Genomic DNA, 26640 nt, shown 5'->3' with positions numbered 1-26640 from the left:
TTTGCATCATTTTTAAAAGTTTTTTCATGTTTGTTGTATGTGAGTTAAGTTCCTATCATCAAACAAAATCGGCATACAGAATTTACACTTAAGTTTCATACTATTATTCAGATAAAAATGTTTAATCATGCTGCAGTTACGTTAAGTTGTATTTACTGACCAGAGGCAGGTGAGAGGGAACCTGCTGTGGTATTTCCCACACCTTAACAGTGAGACAAGCATATGCTTTTTCAAAAGCCGATCCCCATGTCAGTACAACACAGATGTCATTCAAGTTAAAAATGTACAGCATCAATCTTAAATCAGCCCATAAAATTTATATACTCATCAGATTTATAGTGGCAGCTGTACACCCAAATACTGTTAAGACACACAGAATTGTGGTCCTTTATCTCTTTTGATTGCTTAAATCAATTTTACTCTGTTTTTTTGGTGGGAAAGCTGTTGAAACAAGGATGTTTCAGTTTAAAATTTACACACACAGGGACACTACAGAGCTCTTGTTTTATGATTTTGCCATTGTCTTGAGTAACCAGAAGAGTTTACTTGTCAATGCCACTCAATGACACCTCCTAGAGGAAAAATATGGAAGTGTGACTAATTGGGCTAATTGGAAATGATAAGGATTTAACATCTGGCCACTGATGCATAAATTAATGTCCAACTGGTAAATTTTCTTGTTTAATAGTTAGCTACAATTTACTTTTTTTAACTGAAATTTATTTCTTGATTTTATTTTAATCTATAACTTAACTGAATCAATTACCAAATGGCTGACAGCATACTCAAAAAATTAGTTCTGATTCCAGTAAGAATGCTATAATTAGCAACCTGGACATTCCAAAAGAATCAGAATATAAAATTCAGTGATTACTGTAGAATGAAAAAATGAGCTACAAAAATAGTCTAAATCGGCTAGGCATTATTTGTTGTTAATTTCACTCACACTTAACAAATCCCTTTCAATAATGCTACAGATCTGAAATAAAAGCTGAGAACATAATTAAGCATACGAGAGGAGAAAAACACTTTCTCATCTATAAGCAAGTACTCTTTAGACAGTGAAAGATTTCATGTATTGTCATTTTTGAAACTCTCCCAGCAAAGGAAAATCCAATTAGCTAATTCTATGAATTTTACAAAAATCTTCATTGCCACAAGAGTATTTATGTGATGGTTGGGGTTGGTAAGAAGGTATAATGTATGTTTTAATATTTACTCATTTGTTTTGTAAATATACATGTATATTAGAAGGTAAATGGAAATGCTTCTAAATTTGATAAACTACTGTATATAATCTAAAGGACATACGCTCTCCTTTTACTGTATTTATAATAAGACATGAGTAAATACTTATAGATAAAATGCAATGTCAATATCTTAAATAATACAATTCTCGCAATGACATTAAGGTGAGTCAATCAACTGTGACAAAATTCTTATTCTTTTTGTCCCTCTTTACACCTAGTATTAATGTGTTTTATGGATTTATGGTCCGTATAAAATTAAATCAACTTCTACTTGCATGGTTGTTGCATGTAGACACAAATGCACTGGAATTCAGAGTTTTGTTAAATGTGGTTCCAATCCACTTCTGCACATTTCTTGATGTTGTCTGAATGATTCACATGTGCATTTACACCCAGGCTTTAATGAAGCAAAGTACTGATTATGATAAGATCGCCAAAAATGCATGTTAATTCCTGATGTAAAGGGTGTCTTGGTTGCCATGTTCAGATTAGGTGAACCCATGTAAATAGATACCAGAGGTTCAAGAAACTAAAGATACAAGGTTCTGAAAAGTAACCAAAAAAAAAGAAGACTGAAATTAAACATTGATTATATGGTCTAACAATAACATTCTTTTAGGACTTACTAAAACAGAAATTAAACAGATGGTAAACTTCAACATATATGTTTTGTATGTACAAATTAATCATTGTAAGAACAGAAACTCTAGTAACTGCAAAAGCAGGCTTTAATTTCAAAATAAAAACAAAATAAGAAAATTATATAAATTTAAATGCAACTATTCTGTCATGTTAACAGATATTCCAGGTCATGTCAGCTCTTAGATATAAATGTTAATTTCTTTAATTACTTACTGGATCTGTTAGCATTGTCCTGAGATGAGAAGAAAGGGCTAGCACCGCCAAAAAATTGAAAGCCACTCCATTGATCAATGAATACCAAAAGTTCTTGGAGGGTAACAACATGACAAATGTCACTACAAAGTCTGCATACAGCACCAAAAGCCAAGTCATGATGGCACAGATCATACCACAGCCATCTCGAATGAACCAAATGCGGTCTGAAATTTCATTTTCAGATGGGGGACCATCATAATCCTCTTCTCCTGTGATGAGTGGATGATGCTCCACATCTCGGAGTCGGTGACCCGAAGACTGCATCTTCCCTCACTCCTGCAGAAAAATAAGGAAAAGAGTAAAATAAAATTAAGAAAAAGCAGATGCTAGAAAGTAACTTTAGAAATACATTTGGTCATATGCAAATTAAAAATGATCAAGCTAAAAATATTGATTTTCATTAAATAAACAAACAGTTACTGAAAAGACACAGCTATGAAAGATGATGGATTACCTGTACCTTCCCTAAAATGTAAAATGTTTTTTTCGGTTTTCATTTGTTTACCTATTTCACTCAAGTACAGCACTACTTTTCATGTTTTTATAAGTTATATAGGGACCCCCTTTAAAGTCTGCAGATGCGGATATATATGCAAAGCAGTGCTTGAAGTGCAAATACATAATTTCTGGTACCCTACATGTTACATGCATGCAACAAGCATTAGCTTCTTGCAACACAATACAATTTCTGTAGATTCCCCATTAGAAATTCAAATGCCACGATCTAAGAATTGCATTGGGGTATCACGTGATTCAAGCACTGCAATCGGTTTAGAAATCAGGGACTTTTTCAAGTCATCACTGTTACCCACTTTAACCACCAATGCAGAGATGTAGAATTTCAGGGAAAGGAGGAATCCCCTTTCAAAGTCCATAAATGTGAAATGCATGTAACTGTAAATGATTTTGGAGGTTGAGGATTGGGTTCCCCTTCCAAAGTATGTAAATGTGAATGTATAGTACAATGAGGTAGCTGATGCTGTTGTCCTAGGAGTGTTTCTAGAATTTGCAGGTATCAGGTCTATGCGCCCCACCTTCATGGGGTTTATGTAAATAAAATCAATGATTGGACAGAGATGGATGGGTCCCTTTGGCCTTTCATGCACATTCACATACTGGTGTAATATGATCAGGAGCTATAATGTATATGATGGACAAAAGGATCAGGGGCTTACCACTATTGTTCATGTATATAAACAAGAAAAAGATCAGGAGCTGATTGCAACAGATCTGGGACCACTGTGTTGCTCCTAGCTGGTCTTGGATCAGAGAACACTACATCTATGTCTACTTCTCTATCACTCCATTTTTTTTCTTCTAGTGAAGAAATACCTAACTCACAGATTACGGCGCCGGGCACCAGCACTTGAGGTTTACCACACTTGCTAGCCATTCACCTACACATCTTCCTTGAGCTTTGCCAAACTTTCTCTTTCATACCTGACCGTAGATGCCAAAACGTGATCAAGTCTCTTTTTTTCCTGTCCAAAATACTGACACTTCTTCAGTCGTTTGTCTACTCTGACGATTATTGCAGCTGTTGGGCCTACCAATTACTTTAGCAGCATCCTATGTTTGCATAAAGCACATTCTCAGCGGAGCTCAAAGCATGTAACTTACCAAAATATTACCAAATAATGACAACAATAAAAAACACATTTTCGGGGACTTTTCTTCTTTCTAGAATGATATCAAATTTCATTCAAATCTGACAAGACATTTGAGATTATGCCACATTTAGATTTTCTATTTATATATCAAAATGTCCTTTCTTAGCACATATCTAGTGCCTTAGATGTACCATCCTGTCAAATTTCAGTTTTTTAACTAAACAAAAATTGTGTTTTTGTTGATGAGTGAGTGAATGAGTCAGTCAGCTCTTCATTTATATACAGTGGGATGCAAAAGTTTGGGCAACCTTGTTAATAGTCATTATTTTCCTGTATAAATCGTTGGTTGTTACGATAAAAAATGTCAGTTAAATATATCATATAGGAGACACAAACAGTGATATTTGAGAAGTGAAATTAAGTTTATTGGATATACAGAAAGTGTGCAATAATTGTTCAAACAAAATCAGGCAGGTGCATAAATTTGGGCACCGTTGTCATTTTATTCATTCCAAAACTTTTACAACTAATTATTGGAACTCAAATTGGCTTGGTAAGCTCAGTGACCCCTGACCTACATACACAGGTGAATCCTATAATGAGAAAGAGTATTTAAGGGGGTCAATTGTAAGTTTCCCTCCTCCTTTAATTTTCTCTGAAGAGTAGCAACATGGGGTCACAAAACAACTCTCAAATGACCTGAAGACAAAGATTGTTCACCATCATGGTTTAGGGGAAGGATACAGAAAGCTGTCCCAGAGATTTAAGCTGTCTGTTTCCACAGTTAGGAACATAATGAGGAAATGGAAGACCACAGGCTCAGTTCAAGTTATGGCTCAAGTGGCAAACCAAGAAAGATTTCGGATAGACAGAAGTGACGAATGGTGAGAACAGTCAGAGTCAACCCACAGACCAGCACCAAAGGCCTACAACATCATTTTGCAGCAGATGGAGTCACTGTGCATCGTTCAACCATTCGGCGCACTTTACACAAGGAGATGCTGTATGCGAGAGTGATGCAGAGGAAGCCTTTTCTCCGCCCACAGCACAAACAGAGCCGCTTGAGGTATGCTCAAGCACATTTGGACAAGCCAGCTTCATTTTGGAATAAGGTGCTGTGGACTGATGAAACTAAAATTGAGTTGTTTGGGCATAACAAGGGGCATTATGCATGGAGGAAAAAGAACACAGCATTCCAAAAAAAACACCTGCTACCTACAGTACAGTAAAATATGGTGGTGGTTCCATCATGCTGTGGGGCTGTGTGGCCAGTGCAGGGACTGGGAATCTTGTCAAACTTGAGGGACGCATGGATTCCACTCAGCATCAGCAGATTCTGGAGACCAATGTCCAGGAATCAGTGACAAAGCTGAAGCTGTGCTGGGGCTGGATCTTTCAACAAGACAACGACCCGAAAGCTCAAAATCCACTAAGGCATTCATGCAGAGGAACAAGTACAACGTTCTGGAATGGCCATCTCAGTCCCCAGACCTGAATATAATTGAAAATCTGTGGTGTGAGTTAAAGAGAGCTGTCCATGCTCGGAAGCCATCAAACATGAATGAACTAGAGATGTTTTGTAAAGAGGAATGGTCCAAAGTATTTATGCACCTGCCTGATTTTGTTAGAACAATTATTGCACACTTTCTATAAATCCAATAAACTTCATTTCACTTCTCAAATATCACTGTGTGTGTCTCCTATATGATATATTTAACTGACATTTTTTATCATAACAACCAACGATTTATACAGGAAAATAATGACTATTAACAAGGTTGCCCAAACTTTTGCATCCCACTGTATTTATACATTTTATTATATATTATATATTAATATATATATACACACACACACACACTCACCTAAAATTATTAGGAACACCTGTTCAATTTCTCATTAATGCAATTATCTAATCAGCCAATCACATGGCAGTTGCTTCAATGCATTTAGGGGTGTGGTCCTGGTCAAGACAATCTCCTGAACTCCAAACTGAATGTCAGAATGGGAAAGAAAGGTGATTTAAGCAATTTTGAGCGTGGCATGGTTGTTGGTGCCAGACGGGCCGGTCTGAGTATTTCACATATATAAATATATATAAATATATATATTTATATATATATATATATAAATATATATATATATATAAATATATATATATATATATATATATATATAAATATATATATAAATATATATATATATATATATATATATAAATATATATAATATATATATATATATATATATATATATATATATATATATATATATACTAGAAAATACCACCAGGCGGAGAAGTAGTGTGTTAAAGAAGCAATGAAAGAAAAGGAAACATTTTTAAAATAACGTAACCTGATTGTCAATGTAATTGTTTTGTCACTGTTGTGAGTGATGAGTGTTGTTGTCATATATATATATATATATATATATATATATATATATATATATATATATATATATATATATATATATATATATATATATATATCCACAGTGCATCCAGAAAGTATTCACAGTGCATCACTTTTTCCACATTTTGTTATGTTACAGCCTTATTCCAAAATAGATTAAATTCATTGTTTTCCTCAGAATTCTACACACAACACCCCATAATGACAACATGAAAAAAGTTTACTTGAGGTTTTTGCAAATTTATTAAAAATAAAAAAAATTAAGAAAGCACATGTACATAAGTATTTTTTTTACAGCCTTTGTATGAAGCTCAAAATTGAGCTCAGGTACATCCTGTTTCCCCTAATCATCCTTGAGATGTTTCTGCAGCTTAACTGGAGTCCATCTGTGGTAAATTCAGTTGATTGGACATGCTTTGGAAAGGCACACACCTGTCTATATAAGGTCCCACAGTTGACAATTCATGCTTGGTTTGTGCTCTGACATGAAGTCAAAGGAATTGTCTGTAGACCTCCGAGACAGGATAGTCTCGAGGGACAAATCTGGGGAAGGTTACAGAAAAATTTCTGCTGCTTTGAAGGTCCCAATGAGCACAGTGGCCTCCATCATCCGTAAGTGGAAGAAATTCGAAACCACCAGGACTCTTTCTAGAGCTGGCCGGCCATCTAAACTGAGCGATTGAGGGAGAAGGGCCTTAGTCAGGGAGGTGACCAAGAACCCGATAGTCACTCTGTCAGAGCTCCAGAGGTACTCTCTGGTGAGAGAAGAACCTTCCAGAAGGACAACCATCTCTGCAGCAATCCACCAATCAGGCCTGTATGGTAGAGTGGCCAGACGGAAGCCACTCCTTAGTAAAAGGCACATGGCAGCCCGCCTGGAGTTTGCCAAAAGGCACCTGAAGGACTCTCAGACCATGAGAAACAAAATTCTCTGGTCTGATGAGACAAAGACTAAACTCTTTGGTGTGAATGCCAGGTGTCACGTTTGGAGGAAACCAGGCACCGCTCATCACCAGGCCAATACCATCCCTACAGTGAAGCATGGTGGTGGCAGCATCATGCTGTGGGGATGTTTTTCAGCGGCAGGAACTCAGAGACTAGTCAGGATAAAGGGAAAGATGACTGCAGCAATGTACAGAGACATCCTGGATGAAAACCTGCTCCAGAGCGCTCTTGACCTCAGACTGGGGCGACGGTTCATCTTTCAACAGGGACAACGACCCTAAGCACACAGCCAAGATATCAAAGGAGTGGCTTCAGGACAACTCTGTGAATGTCCTTGAGTGGCCCAGCCAGAGCCCAGACTTGAATCGATTGAACATCTCTGGAGAGATCTTAAAATGGCTGTGCACCGATGCTTCCCATTCAACCTGATGGAGCTTGAGAGGTGCTGCAAAGAGGAATGGGTGAAACTGGCCAAGGATAGGTGTGCCAAGCGTGTGGCATCATATTCAAAAAGACTTCAGGCTGTAATTGCTGCCAAAGGTGCATCAACAAAGTATTGAGCAAAGGCTGTGAATACTTATGTACATGTGATTTCTCAGTTTTTTTATTTTTAATAAATTTGCAAAAACCTCAAGTAAACTTTTTTCACGTTGTCATTATGGGGTGTTATGTGTAGAATTCTGAGGAAAAAACGAATTTAATCCATTTTGGAATAAGGCTGTAACATAACAAAATGTGGAAAAAGTGAGGCACTGTGAATACTTTTCGGATACACTGTGTGTGTGTATATATATGTATGTATGTATGTATGTATGTATGTATGTATGTATGTATGTATATATATATATATATATATATATATATATATATATATATATATATATATGTATATATATATGTATATATATATATATATATATATATATGTATGTATATGTATATATATATATGTATATATATATATATATATGTATATATATATATGTATATATGTATGTATATATATGTGTATGTGTATGTATATATATATATATATATATATATATATATATATATATATATATATATAATATATAATATATGATATATATACAGTGGTGTGAAAAACTATTTGCCCCCTTCCTGATTTCTTATTCTTTTGCATGTTTGTCACACAAAATCTTTCTGATCATCAAACACATTTAACCATTAGTCAAATATAACACAAGTAAACACAAAATGCAGTTTTTAAATGATGGTTTTTATTATTTAGGGACAAAAAAAATCCAAACCTGTGTTTGATGATACATACATGCATACATACATACATACATACACAAACTGCACCATTAACAGAATATTAAAAATACCCAAAAATATAAAAAAAATCCCTCTTATATTCATTGTTAGCCAAAAAGGTGATTCAACTTATAACTTATCTGAAGGACTTTTTTACATGCTCAAACATTTAACATATGATTCAGAATATTCTGTTAACAGCAACGAGATGGCATTGCAGCATCTGAAAAATGTATCCATCACCGAGGATGAAACCATGGTCTTGTTTGATATTGTGTCACTGTTCACCATGATTCCAATTCATCTGGCCACAGAAACTCTACAAACAAAGATAAACAATGACCTCACCATAACAACATGAATGAACCTTGCCACAAACAATATAATGCATCTACAGTAATTTCCCTTTGCCGTAAAACTCACTTTCATTTTGGTGGGAAATACTATATTACAGGCAAAAAGAAGGCACGCCAATGGGATCACCATTGTCAGGACTTTTAGTGGAACAGGTAATGCAGAGATTTGAAAGCGTGGCTCTAACTCAGTACACACTGAAACTTTGTACACGCTACGTTGACAACACATTCGCCATGTTAAAAAGTGACCAACTGAATGCTTTTCATAACCACATCAACGCAATAGTTCCTGCGATACAGTTTACTATGGAAAAAGAAATAAACTGAGGCATCAATTTGCTAGACATATCCACTGAAAGAGGTAACAATGTTATGCACACAAAATATTACATTTTGCAAACAATCACCCATCATTGCATAAAAGGAACTGTGTTAAGACTCTGTTCAGTAGAGTTCACACCCATTTTAATACCAAGGAGACTAAAAAGAATGAAAGGTGTCATCTTTTTTACCTGTTCACATTGAACGGCTACCCAAAGACAATAATCAAGCAATGCTTAGAGACGCCAGAGACCCAAGCAAACAATTGACTCCAACCTGAACCCCCCAACCAACATGGCACACACTTCCTCACTATCATGGGGTATCAGAAGGTACAACACATGTCCTGTCCAGAGTAGGCATCAAAATAGTGCACAAGCCTACAAACACTCTGTGCACAGTCCTATTTAATGCTAAAAGCAAGAAATCTGCAAATGAGACACAGAAGACTGTTTACAACATACCACCTAATTCATGTCCAGTGATATATGTGGGACAAACATCAAAAACATTTGCCACACATATACAGGAACATCACAATGCAGTCAGAAGAAAGGATTCACAGTCTCTGATTCACACACATACAAGTTTGACCGGACACATATTTAACTGGGACTCAGTGCAAGTAAAATTCAAGGCTATATTAAAAGAGCTAGAGAACTGGCTGAAACATGGATATCCAATGAAAAAGCCATTAACATTAACAGGACCCTGCATATGCAGGCTCGAAAAGAAGAACAAGCAAATAATAAATAAAACTTTATGACCAACACCCTCCAAACTTCACCTCATCAATCTAATCCAGCCCACATCCACCTCCCCTCCTTATATTCTATATATTACCTTGGATTCCTGCAAGTCTAATCATTTTCCTCTGAAGATGATTCCTGGTAGGAATCAAAAGTTTAGGAATAAAAAACTATTTTAAGATATGTGATTCATTTGCTCCCTTTGTGGATTTACATACATATACACACACATATATACATACTGTATACATGCACACACACACACACACACATACAGTGGTGTGAAAAACTATTTGCCCCCTTCCTGATTTCTTTTTCTTTTGCATGTTTGTCACACAAAATGTTTCTGATCATCAAACACATTTAACCATTAGTCAAATATAACACAAGTAAACACAAAATGCAGTTTTTAAATGATGGTTTTTACTATTTAGGGAGAAAAAAAAATCCAAACCTACATGGCCCTGTGTGAAAAAGTAATTGCCCCCTGAACCTAATAACTGGTTGGGCCACCCTTAGCAGAAATAACTGCAATCAACCGTTTGCGATAACTTGCAATGAGTCTTTACAGCTCTGGAGGAATTTTGACCCACTCATCTTTGCAGAATTGTTGTAATTCAGCTTTATTTGAGGGTTTTCTAGCATGAACTGCCTTTTTAAGGTCATGCCATAGCATCTCAATTGGATTCAGGACAGGACTTTGACTAGGCCACTCCAAAGTCTTCATTTTGTTTTTCTTCAGCCATTCAGAGGTGGATTTGCTGGTGTGTTTAGGGTCATTGTCCTGTTGCAGCACCCAAGATCTCTTCAGCTTGAGTTGACGAACAGATGGCCGGACATTCTCCTTCAGGATTTTTTGGTAGACAGTAGAATTCATGGTTCCAACTATCACAGCAAGCCTTCCAGGTCCTGAAGCAGCAAAACAACCCCAGACCATCACACTACCACCACCATATTTTACTGTTGGTATGATGTTCTTTTCTGAAATGCTGTGTTCCTTTTACGCCAGATGTAACGGACATTTGCCTTCAAAAAGTTCAACTTTTGTCTCATCAGTCCACAAGGTATTTTCCCAAAAGTCTTGGCAATCATTGAGATGTTTCTTAACAAAATTGAGACGAGCCCTAATGTACTTTTTGCTTAACAGTGGTTTGCGTCTTGGAAATTTGCCATGCAGGCCGTTTTTGCCCATTCTCTTTCTTATGGTGGAGTCGTGAACACTGACCTTAATTGAGGCATGTGAGGCCTGCAGTTCTTTAGATGTTGTCCTGGGGTCTTTTGTGACCTCTCGGATGAGTCGTCTCTGCACTCTTGGGGTAATTTTGGTCGGCCAGCCACTCCTGGGAAGGTTCACCACTGTTCCATTTTTTTGCCATTTGTGGATAATGGCTCTCACTGTGGTTCGCTGGAGTCCCAAAGCTTTAGAAATGGCTTTATAACCTTTACCAGACTGATAGATCTCAATGACTTCTGTTCTCATTTGTTCCTGAATTTCTTTGGATCTTGGCATGATGTCTACCTTTTGAGGTGCTTTTGGTCTACTTCTCTGTGTCAGGCAGCTCCTATTTAAGTGATTTCTTGATTGAAACAGGTGTGGCAGTAATCAGGCCTGGGGGTGGCTACGGAAATTGAACTCAGGTGTGATACACCACAGTTAGGTTATTTTTAACAAGGGGCAATTACTTTTTCACACAGGGCCATGTAGGTTTGGATTTTTTTTTTCTCCCTAAATAATAAAAACCATCATTTAAAAACTGCATTTTGTGTTTACTTGTGTTATATTTGACTAATGGTTAAATGTGTTTGATGATCAGAAACATTTTGTGTGACAAACATGCAAATGAATAAGAAATCAGGAAGGGGGCAAATAGTTTTTCACACCACTGTATATATAGATATACAGGTACATATACATACAAATACACAGTGGGAGAAATAAGTATTTGATCCCCTGCTGAATTTGTAAGTTTGCTCACTTACAAAGAAATTAACTGTCTCTAATTTTTACAGTAGTTTCATTTTAATGGAGAGAGACAGAATATCAATGAAAAATTCAGAAAAAAACATATTACATAAAAGTTATAAATTGATTTGCATGTTACTGAAAGAAATAAGAATTTGTTCCACTACAATCCAGCCAGATTACAGATACTCCTGATCTCAAATCGTTATGTGTATAAAGCATACCTGTCCATAGAATCAATTTCTCCACTACCATGGGCAAGAGTAAAGAGCTGTCAAAGGACATCAGGGACAAGATTGTAGACCTGCACAAGTCTGGAATTGGCTATAAAATCATCAGCAAGAAGCTTGGTGAGAAGATGAAAAATGTTGGTGGGATTATTCAGAAACGGAAGAAATATAAAATGACCATTAATTGCCCTCGGTCTGGAGCTCCATGCAAGATCTCGCCTCCTGGGGTGAGGATAATCATGAGCAAGTTGAGGGATTAGCCCAAAACTACACAGGAGGAGCTTGTTAATGATCTGAAGGCAGTTGGGACCACAGTCACCAAGAAAACCATTGGAAACACACTATGCCATAATGGATTGAAATCTTGCAGCACCCACAAGGTCCCCATGCTCAAGAAGGCACATGTACGGGTCCATCTTAAGTCTGCCAGTGAACATCCAAGCCTGTACATGTGCCTTCCTGAGCAAGAGGACCTTCCGCTGATCAGAAGAGGGAGGGCATTGGTAGCAGATCTTCTTTCTTTCAGGGTAATCATCAGTTGTTGCAGAACCTGGTAATCCCGCCAAGTGTAGCAACGTTGGAAAAACTGGATTTACAGCCAGGGAGGAAGTGCTTTAACTTTGCTGGGTGAGGCACAGAGAACATGATGAATCTTCTCCAACCCACTGATTTAGGTTCATGGGTGTGGAAAGAACATCATAGGTGGCTCTGATGATGAACTTGATTCAGCTTTCTTTTATCTCCCACAGATCATTCCAGGTGAGATTACAATGCTCTAGATTTTGCCAGTTAGTCCACTGGCTTTGTTTCGACTGTAAGCCTGCTCTTGCATGTCTCTCTTTGCGTTCTCTTGCTGCCGAACCTCAGCAAACACCGGCTGTCTTCTCTGGGTAGATGTTGCCCTATGCCATGTGGGTTGACTTGTCCCTAACCCAAAACTACCTCTTCCTTATTGCACCTATCCCACAATGTCTTTGTGCCTAAAAGCAGATATTGCTAGCTGTACAACATCAGATGGAGTCCCCTTCCTCCCTGTTGCCTATCTAGGAGCAGCTGGTCGTATTATTTTATCCTGAAATTCTGTCAGAGTCATGTCCAGCCTTACTTTGGTGCATTTGTACTCCCCAGTGAGGCTTGAGACAGGCAGCTCCGGTACACTATGTCCATATATGCCGATGCTGCTATGGCAGTGCAGAAGACATAGCCACTTCTTGATAAATGAACTGATTGTTCTCTCCAGCTTCTCGATTTTGGAGATGGGGATGGTGTAGACCATTACAGGACACATCAGACAGGGGAGCAATCTGAACTGTAGACACCACAGTTTCAATTTGCTGGGTGCCAAGGTCTTGTCTATAATTACAAGGCCTTTGATGATTTCTTCCCATAACTGGTCACTCTGGACTGAGTCTTTGAAACTTGGGTTGTACCACCACCCTAGGCTCTTCACTGGCATCTCCGACACTATCAGAATTGGTGTTTTGTCAAAATTAAATTTCTGGTCCACAAGTTTTCCTCTGACAATGGATATGCTCCTGGATTTGCTGGGTTTCAAATTCATTCTTGCATGCAGCTTTTCTAGCAAATGCTTGGTACATGCGACAGTTGACATCAGGGTGGTGATGTGATCCATGTAGGTATGAATGGGAGGTAATTGTTGTCCAGAATTCAGATGCTCTTGTCCGCAACCCATTTTGGGACTTGGATGATCACTTCCATTGCCATAGTGAAAGCTAATTGGGAGATACTGCACCCTGTTATTACTCCCACTTCCAGAAGGAGAGCAACAGAGAGCAAGAGAATGATTTGCAAAAGAAAGGATGTTGCTGATCTCACAATCAGTTTCTTAACATACAGAAGGGGTATGGAGTATAGATGCTCTCATGCACTGAATACATTTTACTGTGTAATTAAGATGGTAGTTACATATAAAAAATCCATAAAATTGCAGGGAATTATAGAGTTGTGCAAAATGCAAGGCTCTTAGAGAGGCTGGTTACTTTGAATATGCAAGCAAGATACAGTACAGCTAGAGTTTGGATGGTCTAATGGAAAAATTATACTTTGTCAAACACATAATCCCTTTGTATATAAGATTCTCATTATGGAGAAAAAAACAAGCCTGATTAGAAGTGGTAATGTACTACATATTTTCGTTGGAAACGGTGAAGGCGAGAAGAGTAGTAATTGGGTATTAAAGAGTTGGTACGACTCTGGGAAAATTGCATCATAAATGAAGGTGACTATGTAGAAAAGTCATGTAATTTGTTTTTGAAACTCTTAATAAAAGAGTTTAAAAAAAAAAGTGCAGAATCTTTTTGAATGTCCTTTGTAATTTGCTGCCAATGAATGCGGAGTTCCTAGTTTTAAATTCATATATAAATATACACTAAAATCATAGTGTGAACTGGCAGAGCATTATTATTTTTTATTATTATTTATTAATTAATATTATCAATTTGTGTTAAGAATGAAAAAGAAAAACCTTACTTTTCAAGACAAATGCAAGGATCTGCAGCACTGCCTTGAAAATCTCTGCCTATTTTCATCTTGAAACTCTAATGACAAAATTTTACATAAACTAAAAATAAGGAGTATTTTTTAGCACCTATAAACTAGTTTGGACAATACATAAACATTACAATTAAGTTCCAACATCTTTAAATTTACATAGCTGAGTACTAAACTTGTCAATAGTCAAATTAAACCCTCTTGGATATAAATTATACAAAAAGGTGCCTGTGCTATACAAAATGCCTGTTTCATTACTGAACAAACTATGTCTTATATTCATATTTACTTAAAACTAGCAAATTTAGATTTACCAATATCCCATCAAAAGAATATTTTCACAGTTAATACATAAATGGACTACAGAACAGATATGCACGCTCCCTGGGTTTGGCAAAAGCTAGGAAAATGATGAATATTCAAATATGACCTCAAAAAAGAAATGTGTCAGTGACAGAAAGGTTTTGTTTAAATTTCAGATTTTTCATTTACAACTCATAAACACAAAATGATGTTGTCAACAATCTTGCGTCATCTTCTGCTTAAGCCCTGAGTGTTTTCAATACGGTACAAACACCATCATGCAATGTCAGCAACACAACACTATCGAAGTAATAGGCAATTAAGCTGTGCAATATTAGCAGTGTTTCATACTTCACAACATCAACACATGCTGCATGTACAAATAAGATAATAAATTTGCTATTTAACTGATTAAAAACTGTAAGACAAATTTTATAGTTTTTACAACATAATAAAAATAAGTTAAAGCGGGAGTATTTAAGATACACCCACCTTTATCATTTTATTATTTTACCTTTTCACGCCATTACTTTCAATCAACAAGAAATACCTGGTAAGTATGATTTACATTATATGCAGACAACATTATATACCATGTATAATTTTCGTGTAGACTTTAAAGATGCATCACATAACATCTTCAAGTTAGTATCATAACCATCTCAGCACACTTTTGTAGTACTCGAGCACAGAATTTGTAGGCTTGGGGCCGACTGTCAAAGGGCTGCTTTTTATAAGGACTTAATTCTTTCTCCAAAACATTTAACGTAAACCACAGTTCTTTTATTTTTTTAGAATAATAAGGGTTAAAACAAGGCCTCAATCAAATTATGTCTCTGATACCTCTTTAACAATGGATTCTGTCAAGGGATTTAATATAAACATTTTAATTCCTTTCAACTCTCATGCTAACCAAATTAAACTGGGACAGGGGGTGATGAGGAGGCTCCTCAAAACAGAAAAGAAGACATTCCTTAGAAACATCACAATATTCGTGCTTTTAATTTCTCATTATGACCTTGCAGATTAGGTTTTGGCACAAACATGACATATGTTATTCAGAACTATCCATCCATGATCCAACCGGCTATATCCTAACTACAGGGTCACGGGGATCTGCTGGAGTCAATCCCAGCCAGCACAGGGCGCAAGGCAGGAAACAAACCCCGGGCAGTGTGTCAGCCCACTGCAGTATTCAGAACTACTACTTGGTTAAAATACAACTAGATATTTTAATTGGGTTGGCTAAATCAAAAAGATGCATTTAATAATTATTCTCTCTCTTTAATGAAGGTCACCTTGTACACACCTGCCACAGTTTCTGTAACTCATTTTCAAACTCTGTGATATTTGAATGACTCTGACCTATGTACATACTATATATGTACTTGACTACTTTAATTTTCCTTCCACCTCATTTTGGTTTTGTCTTTAGATCTGGTCTGCTTTTACAACCATTGGAGTGTTCCTACATTCTAAACCTTCATTCCACAATTTAAGTATTTCTGTCTTCTCTTCCTCTTAGTGAAAGCCACAATAAAGGCCATCTATATATTACTATGTAAATATAAATAAATTATAATAAATTATAAATGTCTTACTCATATTCTAGTTTGGATTAATTAGTTATCCCATTTCAAACAAAAATGTGAATGCTAAAATTTCAACAGCTATCTTCTTTGAGAAAAGAAGCAATTGCATAAGGGCCTTTTTTATTGACTTTAGCTCAGAATACAACACTATCACTTATCTGAAGCTAATGAACAGCACCCAATGGTGTTGCAAGTGTGGCCAAAAATTTATATCACAATATGAATGATCACAGCTAAAGCATACTGTATATCACAATATAATCTATGTGCATACATGTTTTAGGCTGATTCTAGTTCAGGTGCTTCTGTTGGTACAATTTCATAGACTAACAGTGGTTAGCTCTACTTTCATCTTTCTTTCGACAAATGCCATTTTAATCAAGTACAGTAATAGTAATAATAATATATTTTATTTATAAAACGCCTTGCCAATGTTCAGTGCACTTCACAGACTTCCAAAATTAACAAGTAAGTCAGGAAAAATATCATACATAAAAATGGATACAAAATAATATCAGGATAAACAACTAAATAAAGATAGTACAGTAAACATAGCCTGAGAACCTGGACAGAGAGAACAAGTGAAAGGGTCAGAATGTCAATTCTTGAGTTTTAAATTGATTTTTAAAAGAATGAATTGAGTCAGCTGATTTAATTACTAATATTGAAAATATCTTTATTGTGCAAAATACTAAGGATTGAACAAGAAAAAATAAACATACTGTATATTGCACATGCTATTAAAAAGACACAATATTTGAGAATGTATACTATATACACTATAAGGTAAAAAAGAAAATTAGTCAAAATTGACAGTAAAAAGTACATACAGTTATTCTTTCTAATTCCTTAAGTCACACATTCAACAAAAGCAAGCAGGGCTAACTAGACTTTAATATTGCCTTTCAAATCATCTTTGTGAACAAGAAGAAAAATTATATAAAAACAAACCAAAGAAAATTTGTATCTTCATTGACTGAATACTGTCTCGGCAGAAGTTATAATAATAATACACTTTACTTATATTGCGCCTTTAAAGCAAACCATAAAATATAGCCTACTAAAGAATGCTTTCCCACTTGTCACAGTACTGATTTTTAGAATTCTCTTTCTACAGATATCGATGTTGGTGGGAAATTTTTTAAAAAGACATTCTAATGAAGAAACATCATTATTTATATGAAACAATGTCTTTCATTCCTTTACTTTCTAACCTTAAAGATATAAAGCATTTCAACATACATGGATCACAAGATGTAAAAATAATGCTTATTTTTGCCAATTGTATTTCTACTTAACTTCATTTCTATTGAAACTTTTCTCCTACCTTTTCAAAAACACTACAGTGCCCTAAGGTTGGGCTTATTTTGCTTAATGGTTAATCCATGGCTAAATTATTATCATTATCATTAGTGTTTGAAATGGAACAAATAACTACCGGTGGAGAGTCGGGGAAAGGAACCCACTCAAAGTTCATAGACACAATCAAATATAAAAATAATTTCATAGAGTGTTGGGACTGGGATATCCAATAAAGTCCAAAGATACTATAAATCAAAACAATTTTAAGGGGATGGCGTTTGTCATGGTTTAGGGATTGGGGTGCGTGGTGAGATATGCCAGTACGCAGTGGTGCTCATACATTTATTGCCAGTACTCTTAAGGAAAAAAAAAAAAAGAAAAATGCCAGTACTGCAATCAGGTGTGTAAAGGCACACTTCAAGGACCAATTATTAATAAGTTGGGAAAGTACAGTATCTGCAAGCTGCAAGTATACAGTACATTAAACAACATCAAAAATGTATTTTCTGCTGGAAGCACACTGTCCTGACAACATTTTAATAACTGCCATTGGTTTGTAGAAAAGGTGGACTTCATTTTCACATGTGGGACACCTTTCCAAATAGCTAGATGCATAGCAATGAAAAAGGTATTTCCCTCATTAAGGTGAAGAACACCGGACACTACAGTTAGTAGGTCGGCTTAATCTCCATGACTTCTAATCATATTAGAATGATTTCATGATTTCAGTGAATATTTTAAAAGCCACATTTTGTTTTTAGTTTATTTTCTCTCTTTGTCCTCAGATGTCACCTTTATAAATGATGACAAATATTTTATTATTGACATGTGTCCATGTAGTTCAGTGTTTAATTACAATGGTACACAGTGGGAGACTTAGACTTATTTTCTCTGAGTGAATGCAATCACTGTAATTGAATTAGAAAACATTAAATACTGTAAATAAGCAAAAAAAAAAACAACATTGTGTAATGTGACAGTAAATAAAATACAAAATATAAGATGATAACAAAGTAAAAGTGTCATGAAATAAGGTTTTTGTTGCTTATCTCTTTATGTATTTTTAAATTATTCTATTTATTTAATAATATAATTCTGGGCTCATCAGGCGTACATTCACTGCACCCCCTCTTGGGAATCAAACCTCAGACGTCAGTGCTAGAGGCGAAGCCTCTTGTGTTGCGCCACAGCATGTGGTTCCTTTATTTGACAGTATGTAGATCGGGGTATATATATCCTATAGCCACAATAAATGCCTTTATTGAACAGACAAACCAGGGGTGAGCAAGTTTCTTTCTACTGTAGCCACAGCCACGGCACACATAAAAAACATCAATAATAACTCAAACTTGCACTATTATTTAGGAAAATCGCAACATTTTACTCACCAAAATTCGGATTATTTGTAAACAAAATCCATCCTCCCTCTTTCCTCAAAAACAGTTCGATTACTCTGTCGTACGGATTATCTGTGCGCTTCAGTTCCATGAAAAAGTCCCTTTCCATCGCCATCGAAACTAATGCTTAAAGTTGAACCTGCCCTGTCGTATTTCTGGCATAAGTTTTAATTCACTTTAGGGCTGAAAATGTCCACTCGACAGAAGCAGTGTACACGGGAATGGTCATTGCCAAATATACCAATGTGAACAGCCGCCCCATGCTCTCATTCAGATTTTTCTGATGAAGGCAGTCAAGGAGATCAGTGGGAGGTTTTCCTGCAAAATCATCCATGGCATACATTACAGTCAGTTCTGTTTTTACCCAAGACAGATCAAAAACCGCTCCGTGGCTCTTGTGTTAAACTGGAGAAGGCTGCATCTGTGAAATTTTTCTTGTATTCCCGAAACTTCTGGGGCTCGAGGAGCGTGACAAACATCAGGTTTTCGTGGTCTTGAAATCTGGTCTGTGTCTGGCAGATATTGTCCACAATCCTGCCATGGAGTTTGCCCTACTGCGCGCAAGGACGAGAGGAGCGCTTGCGGTGCATTCAGTGGCCTCGTAGAGTTCCTCATACCAGCTTCTATCCAATCAATGGGTCTGAATACGGTGACGTTGCCGTACGCCTGCTAGAGGGCCCTACTGACACCAACTCAAAATCTGATTGGTTGAAGCAACAGGTTAATCGACATTTATTCTGTGTTAGAGTGCCTGCACAACAGATTGTGAAGGCCTCTCTGCCTGGCAAAAAATGATGGCTGAAATGTGATTGGTTAAATGCTTTAATACGAAAATACATGCCTGGAAGCAGCACAACCATCGGAAAAGCTATGAAAGGAAGCGGGCAGACTATTTGGAATTATTTAATAAGTATTCATGGACAAAATATAATTAACATCAGTTTGTGATTAAGATATTTTTACTTATGAATATGCTAAGCACAGTCCTTGACCCGCGAATATTTACCTTATATGGGCAGGCACTCAATTACATGGGAGGCGTGATAATGCAAGACGCAACTCCGCCTCCCACGGCCATCGAGCTGCAGTCTATTACGGTATATGGAACGAAAATAGGTTCCAGTTATGACCATTACACGTAGAATTTCGAAAGCAGGCTCATTCCTTACAGCTTACTTACAAAAGTTGGGCAGGTTTCATTTCAAAATTCTACGCGTAATGGTCATAACTGGAAGCTATTTTTCTCCATATAATGTAATGGAGTCGAGCTGGATGGCCGTGGGGGCGGAGTTTCGTGTGACATCATCACGCCTCCTACGTAAGTATGTAGAGAACAAGGAAGACCTCCAAACAGCGCTGAACAAAAAATGCCATTTCACAATTGAGAAGGCAGAAAAAGATTATGAAGCAAGTGATGCATACGTTTATTCATAAATACAAGCATATTCATAAGTACAGCTATTATGAAACAAATCACGGCGTGAAGCGTAAGTTTATATTAAATTAAGTTCATAGACAGGCTGCCGCTGGCATTTGTAATTTAGTGCCGGTCCATATAAAGCCGTCCGTTAGCGGCAATCCAATAGAAACACTGCCGCTAAATATTCACGGGTGAAGGACTGTGCTTATGCAGAGGAAGATGAGATGGTCAGGATGGTGTTTGGCACAAACTCAGTGAAACTGTGAGAGAAAGTTTTCGAAGGCAGCAAAAAAATATGAAGCGTCTGATACATACAAGCATATTCATAAATGCAGCTACTGCGGAAACAAAGCACACGGTACAAAAAGTCAATGTCCCGCTAAAGGAAGACAGTGTAAAAAAAAAAAACCCGCATGCAGTGTGTCACATCTCAGATAAAGGGGAAGACGAGCTGTTTATTGATGCAGTAAGAAACGAATCGATGAATGAAACCTGTTATCTTTACAACGATTGACAAACACGGAATGTAACATGAACACAACACATCCTACAAATACGAACCTGATTGAAAGAAATAATGATAATCAAATCCTTGATGACAGCAACACTCAATAACACTCACAAAACAATTACTGTATATTGACAATCATGTTACGCTATTATTAAAATGTTCCCTTTTCTTTTCATAACTTCTTTAACACACTACTTCTCCGCTGCGATACGCGGGTATATATGTATGTATATATATACCCCAATCTACATACGCTCAAATAGATAAACCACACACCATGGCGTAATGGTAGAGCCTTCGCCTCTAGCGCGGACGACCGAGGTTCGATTTTTATTCATTTTACCTTCGCATCCCCTTGGTATGAGATGTATGAAAAAATATGCGGTTAACGCTGAAAGACAGATCACCAATTGAAGCTTTATGAATAATGGATACTTTATTCGCCATCAATGATTGTTTTGGTAAAGCCATACTTGGTGTATTCATTAGATGAACGGTAAAAAAGTAAGAGCGAGGGGAGGGTGACTTATTGAGGCACGCAGGCAAAACCACAATAGCACACGGGCTCGATGTAATGTAGTGCGCATCAACTCGATCTGAATTGCACGATCACATTCGAAAAAATATCTTTTCAAGTTCTATTTAGTCCATATGTGTCAAACTCAAGGCCCACGGGCCACATCCGGCCCGGCGTAATTATATCCGCCCGAGATCATTTTATATACTGTATTATTGTTATTAATGGCCCAGGGATATGAAGCGCTGGTAACACAATAAACTACAGATCCCATAATGCAGCGCTTCAGCTGCCTTGCCGAACACTTACCACGTTAATCAAGTCTAGCTTATGATGCTGCAAGTTATTAAGCTAGCCCACATGATGCCAAGAGAAAAGTTGATTCTGAAAATAGAGCCTTTAAAAACCGATGGAAGGCTGAGTATATGTTTACTGACATTGCCAGTAAACCCGTGCGTTTCATTTGTGGAGCTAATGTGGCTGTTATTACAGAATTTAATCTAAGACGGCACTATGAGACAAAACATCAGGGTAACCTGAAAGACCTGAATGCAACGCATAAGCTACAGAAAGCAGAAGAGTTAAAGAAGAATCTGACACTTCAGCAGACGTTTTTACCTGTGCAAAATCACAAAGTGATTTCAAGTGAAGCTGCTTTTATAGTAGACACAAATGCACCAGTGCAACTTGCCCCACTTTCCCTGTTGCAAGTAATGTTGAACCAAGTCGTCACTACGGTGTTCCCAAATACGCACTTTGCTGATAAACTGAGCGCACAATGCACTGAGTTCGCATAGCTTTGGTGACTTTGAAGAACAAAAATTATATATATATATATATATTATATATATATATGACAGCAACACTCATCATTCACAACAGTGACAAAACAATTACATTGACAATCATGTTACGTTATTTTCAAAATGTTTCCTTTTCTTTTTCATTACTTCTTTAACACACTACTTCTCTGCTGCGAAGCGCGGGTATTTTGCTAGTTATACAGATAAAACTTTAACTTAATTTAAATAATCTATATTGTTAATAATGAAATGTGAGGACACGGTGCCGCAGCACTAGCGCTCCGTTCACAGATTGTTCCTGCCTCGCACTGTATTCTTGCTGGTGTGACACTGGAAGGATAGATGGACAGAATAATTAAACACATACTACGAAGATATTTCAATGTGCCTTAAAAGTTTGAAGAATCTGAGTTCTAAGCTTACAGATGGCTTACCATCTATTACAGTGCTGATTGTGTGGCGATTGGGTATTTGGAGAAAGAAAAAGGACAGGAATTGGAGGTTAGTATATTTGAAAGAGACAGTACTGCTGCAATAAATTATTTCATCGAAGGTCACACACGGCAAAGCAAGCATCTTGCATGAGGTAGGAACAATCACTGCGCCACAGTGTTCCCATGTCTAATAGCATGCTTTTAACACCTATTAACATGAAAATGATATAACGTATACAACTCAGTATTTTAATTATTCAGAGAGCTGTAATATTACGAATGTAATGGATTCTGTGTCCTGTCGGAGGATGAGAAAGCCTGGAAGCACGTAGTGATTCACACACATAGAGCACGTAGAAGATCAAATACAAAACAAAGCATTTAACGTGCTACATTTGTTACGGTGGGATTTGAGAAACTAGTAAATTAAACGATTTTAAGATGAAGTTTATGATGTTCTACTTTAATGATAAAATAAACTACATGATTAAAGTGGAAATTTCTAGATTAAAGTTGACATTTCATGCTTTTTCCCCCCACTGTGTACCTATTTTTTTTTCTCTGTACCCTAATAAGCTTTCATATGACACTCAGACAGTGGGCTACGACTTGCCTTTTCACAGCTTAACTTTGATATCTAACAACTTCTTTTTTATTTCAGGCACTGTACTAACTTTTGTAGAACTTGAGCTTCGAAGTTTCTCCAACACTCTACGCCACTGATCAACTTCCCTTTGTTGTTTATACCACTGTTTAAACCAACAAATAGTACGTTTTTCCTTGCCTCTACTTGGTATTCGCTGAAATGCTTCTATATCCCCCCCATGCTTTTGCCATTACCTTTTCACAGAATGCTGAGCTTAAGGGCTATTTATATTGATATGCATATTCAAAGAGGCGAAATTCTGGGAGGAGTTGGGGTGGGACAGCAAGCACGTGCACGTGCGTTACTTTTCATGCTGACCGGGATTTATGTAGCGGAAGAACGTGGAAGCTGGCGTTTCCACAGATTTATGCATCTGGATTTTTTTGTGCGTAACTACATTTCTGCTTTTCTCCGCACGCCATGTTATAGTGTGAATTCTACACACGCCGTTATGCATGAGGCCCCAGATGTTCATTTGAAGGCATTAGCATCTGAATGAAGCATATCCAGCTTGCTGTGCCCAAAAAAGGAACCTGCCATTGGTTCAGAATTACTCATCATTATGTTGAAGAGTTTAAAAATAAACATCAACAGGATGATGCAACCACTCCTATGCAGTAATATGAACAAATTAAGTCAGTTTTTCAAAGTCTGTATCACTCTTATCAGCTTTAATTGTAATTTGTTCATTTGCTTATGCTTTAATGATTACAATGTCTAATATTTGTTTTCATCAATGTAAACATATTAATGCATACAGAATTTAAATATTTTTATTGACTCATGTTAAATACTATATTAGGCATCAAAAAATGGTATCAAATTTCAATACTTAGCATTTTATCGAAGTTTGAAATGTTGGTATTGTGACAACCCTACAAGAATGACTTCACTCGTGGCAACAGTTACTAGTAGATTTTCCCCAAACAAGAGAAGAACACATGTTAACAGTCATGATTGATACTCATATGAACTGGCCTAAAATGCAGAAAATGGATTCCACAGTCACAGACAAGCTCATCTGAGTACTGAGAAGCCTGTGTAGCAGTTATGATCCCTAATAACAATGAACCACAATTCACAGTACAAGTATATTACACATTTCCGAAGGCATACCATGTTAGACACATTCACTCCACTCCAATCTATCACACTACTAATGTCCAAGTTGAGAGCTATGTACAAACTCTTAAGTAATCACCAAAATCCTCTGAGGATTCAACTAATATTCAGCAAAGACTGGGTATGTTTTTGTTGACATAATGCAAGACTCCATACTTTACAAAAAAAGTCTTCAGTAATTCTTTTTTTGTGCTTCCAATTATTCACTCCCCGAGTATAGCAGGAATTCAAGATTAAAGACAAAAAATTTGCCGTACAATTTTATGCATTTGCTTGTGATTATAAGAGGAGTGTAATGGATATTGCCACCAGCGACATCTGAATGAGGACCCGTCTCTTATACTATGGATGTTGGGGCTACAGGGAAATAGAAAAATCATGTTGATCGATTTCTCCCTCTGCAGAACAAGAAAGATTCTCAAATCCACAGGATGCATTGTCATCTGACTTTTACATAGTGTCTTCCACTGCTAAAATTGCCTTGGATTTCAATATCTCCATGCCTAAAGGATGCCAACCACACACCTCTAATGGTACTCCTGATGCTCAAGAAACTCCAAGAAACTCACATGTCATCTGATGTCTCATCAACAAAATGGCACCATAGATATAATACTGTTTGTGATATTTCCCATCCCCATTCCAATGGAATTAGTCAAGAATACCTCATAGCAGGTCACTATGCATTCCACGTAAAAATAAAGTAAAGGAAATTGACTTCAGGTCAATATTTGTCTTGGTAAGAGGTGGGGAGCACAGCACCGACAAAATTATCACAAGGTACAATATTCATATTGCTAACGGCCAGTTAAGAAAGGAAAAACTGGAGAAGGCAATATGAGAGGGAATCCTTTATGCACATTACAGAGCAGCACTTAATTGAAATAGAAATGTTTTGCATTGATGTAGAAGCATTAATTGTGACATATTTAGATGACTTTGCCAATGGGACAGATGGCAGAATAGATGATTGTTGACAAATGTGGCTTAAGGGGAGAAGGCCAGATTTGGAATAATTAATTTTATGGTCAGACAGGGCCTCATCTGCATTAAAAAGCTTAAGATGTGAGGAAAAAAAAAAATCAGAGATGCATTGCCCAGCAATATATCATCAACATATAGTATGTTTTTTTTGGGAGAGACAATGAGTAAAAACTATGTGGGTAGTCTGGACTAATTTACAGAGATTGATGGAAGGAGACTCGAGAAAGAGAGAGAGAGAGAGAGAGAGAAAGATTAAAAAGTAAAGAAGAGTGGGAACAACAATATCTGGCACTTATGTAAATAAAACAAAGTCAGAAGAGTCTAAATATGTAATTATAACTAGAGAAGCCCAGGAATGAAGAGTTTTGATCATATTAGTGAATGTCTCAACAAACTCTACTGAACAGAACATACACGAGAGAAATACCCAGTGCATTTGGTCAAATCCTTTCTGTCATTTAATGTGGACAAAGCATTGCTTATGCAATCAAACTAGAGCTGTATTAATAACATGGAAAAGGTGACAGATGATATTTGCTGTATGGTAACTGTGAATGAAACTGGTTTGGTTGAGGTGAATACATTTATATATGACTAATTCCAGGTGCCAGGCAAGTTAAGCAGGAAAATCTGGTGTTAAGATCAATGTTCAGGAGGCTCATTTCCCTGTTCTGAAGGAGTTTGACCATAGCCAGATTAACTGATGAGGAATTCTTCTAATGGAGTCAATAGTAGCATTTTATATTTGATAGACTAGGGTTACCTCTTTCTGGCCTTAAAGGTTTGCACTTCACATTCATAGTTTGTTTGCTTTGTTCCAGGTCGAGGGACATTTCATTATTTTGTTTCAATTTCCAGTGAGTTTACTTTCATTTCCCACTGTAAATTTTCAAGCAAACTAAACATCTCAATAAACATAATGTGGACTTCTTTCATTGGGAAGAAAATTTTTTCCCCGCTAAGAAAAAAGATAAGGGTATTTGCAGTTAGGGCTGGGCCATATTATACTTTTCAGGGTATACCGGTACAATGTTATGCAATGATAAGAAAATGAAATATCGCGATAGAATATGGGTAAAACGCAA

The 26640-nt window shown here is 36.8% G+C and overlaps 1 protein-coding gene across 1 annotated transcript in view; it reads right to left on the bottom strand.

Moving 5' to 3' along the window:
- The window catches only part of zdhhc7 (zinc finger DHHC-type palmitoyltransferase 7), a 107834-nt gene that overhangs the window by 33136 nt on the left and 48058 nt on the right, over positions 1-26640 (bottom strand). The window contains exon 3 of the mRNA XM_039763412.1: positions 2106-2423. Within this exon, the coding sequence (XP_039619346.1) occupies positions 2106-2411 (306 nt within the window). The 5' untranslated portion in view covers positions 2412-2423. The remainder of the gene's footprint in view (positions 1-2105; positions 2424-26640) is intronic.

This window comes from Polypterus senegalus, chromosome 9, assembly GCF_016835505.1.
Source record: "Polypterus senegalus isolate Bchr_013 chromosome 9, ASM1683550v1, whole genome shotgun sequence".
NCBI lineage: Eukaryota > Metazoa > Chordata > Cladistia > Polypteriformes > Polypteridae > Polypterus > Polypterus senegalus.
Note: the sequence above shows the minus strand (reverse complement) of the source record. Positions and strands in the feature narration are given on the sequence as shown.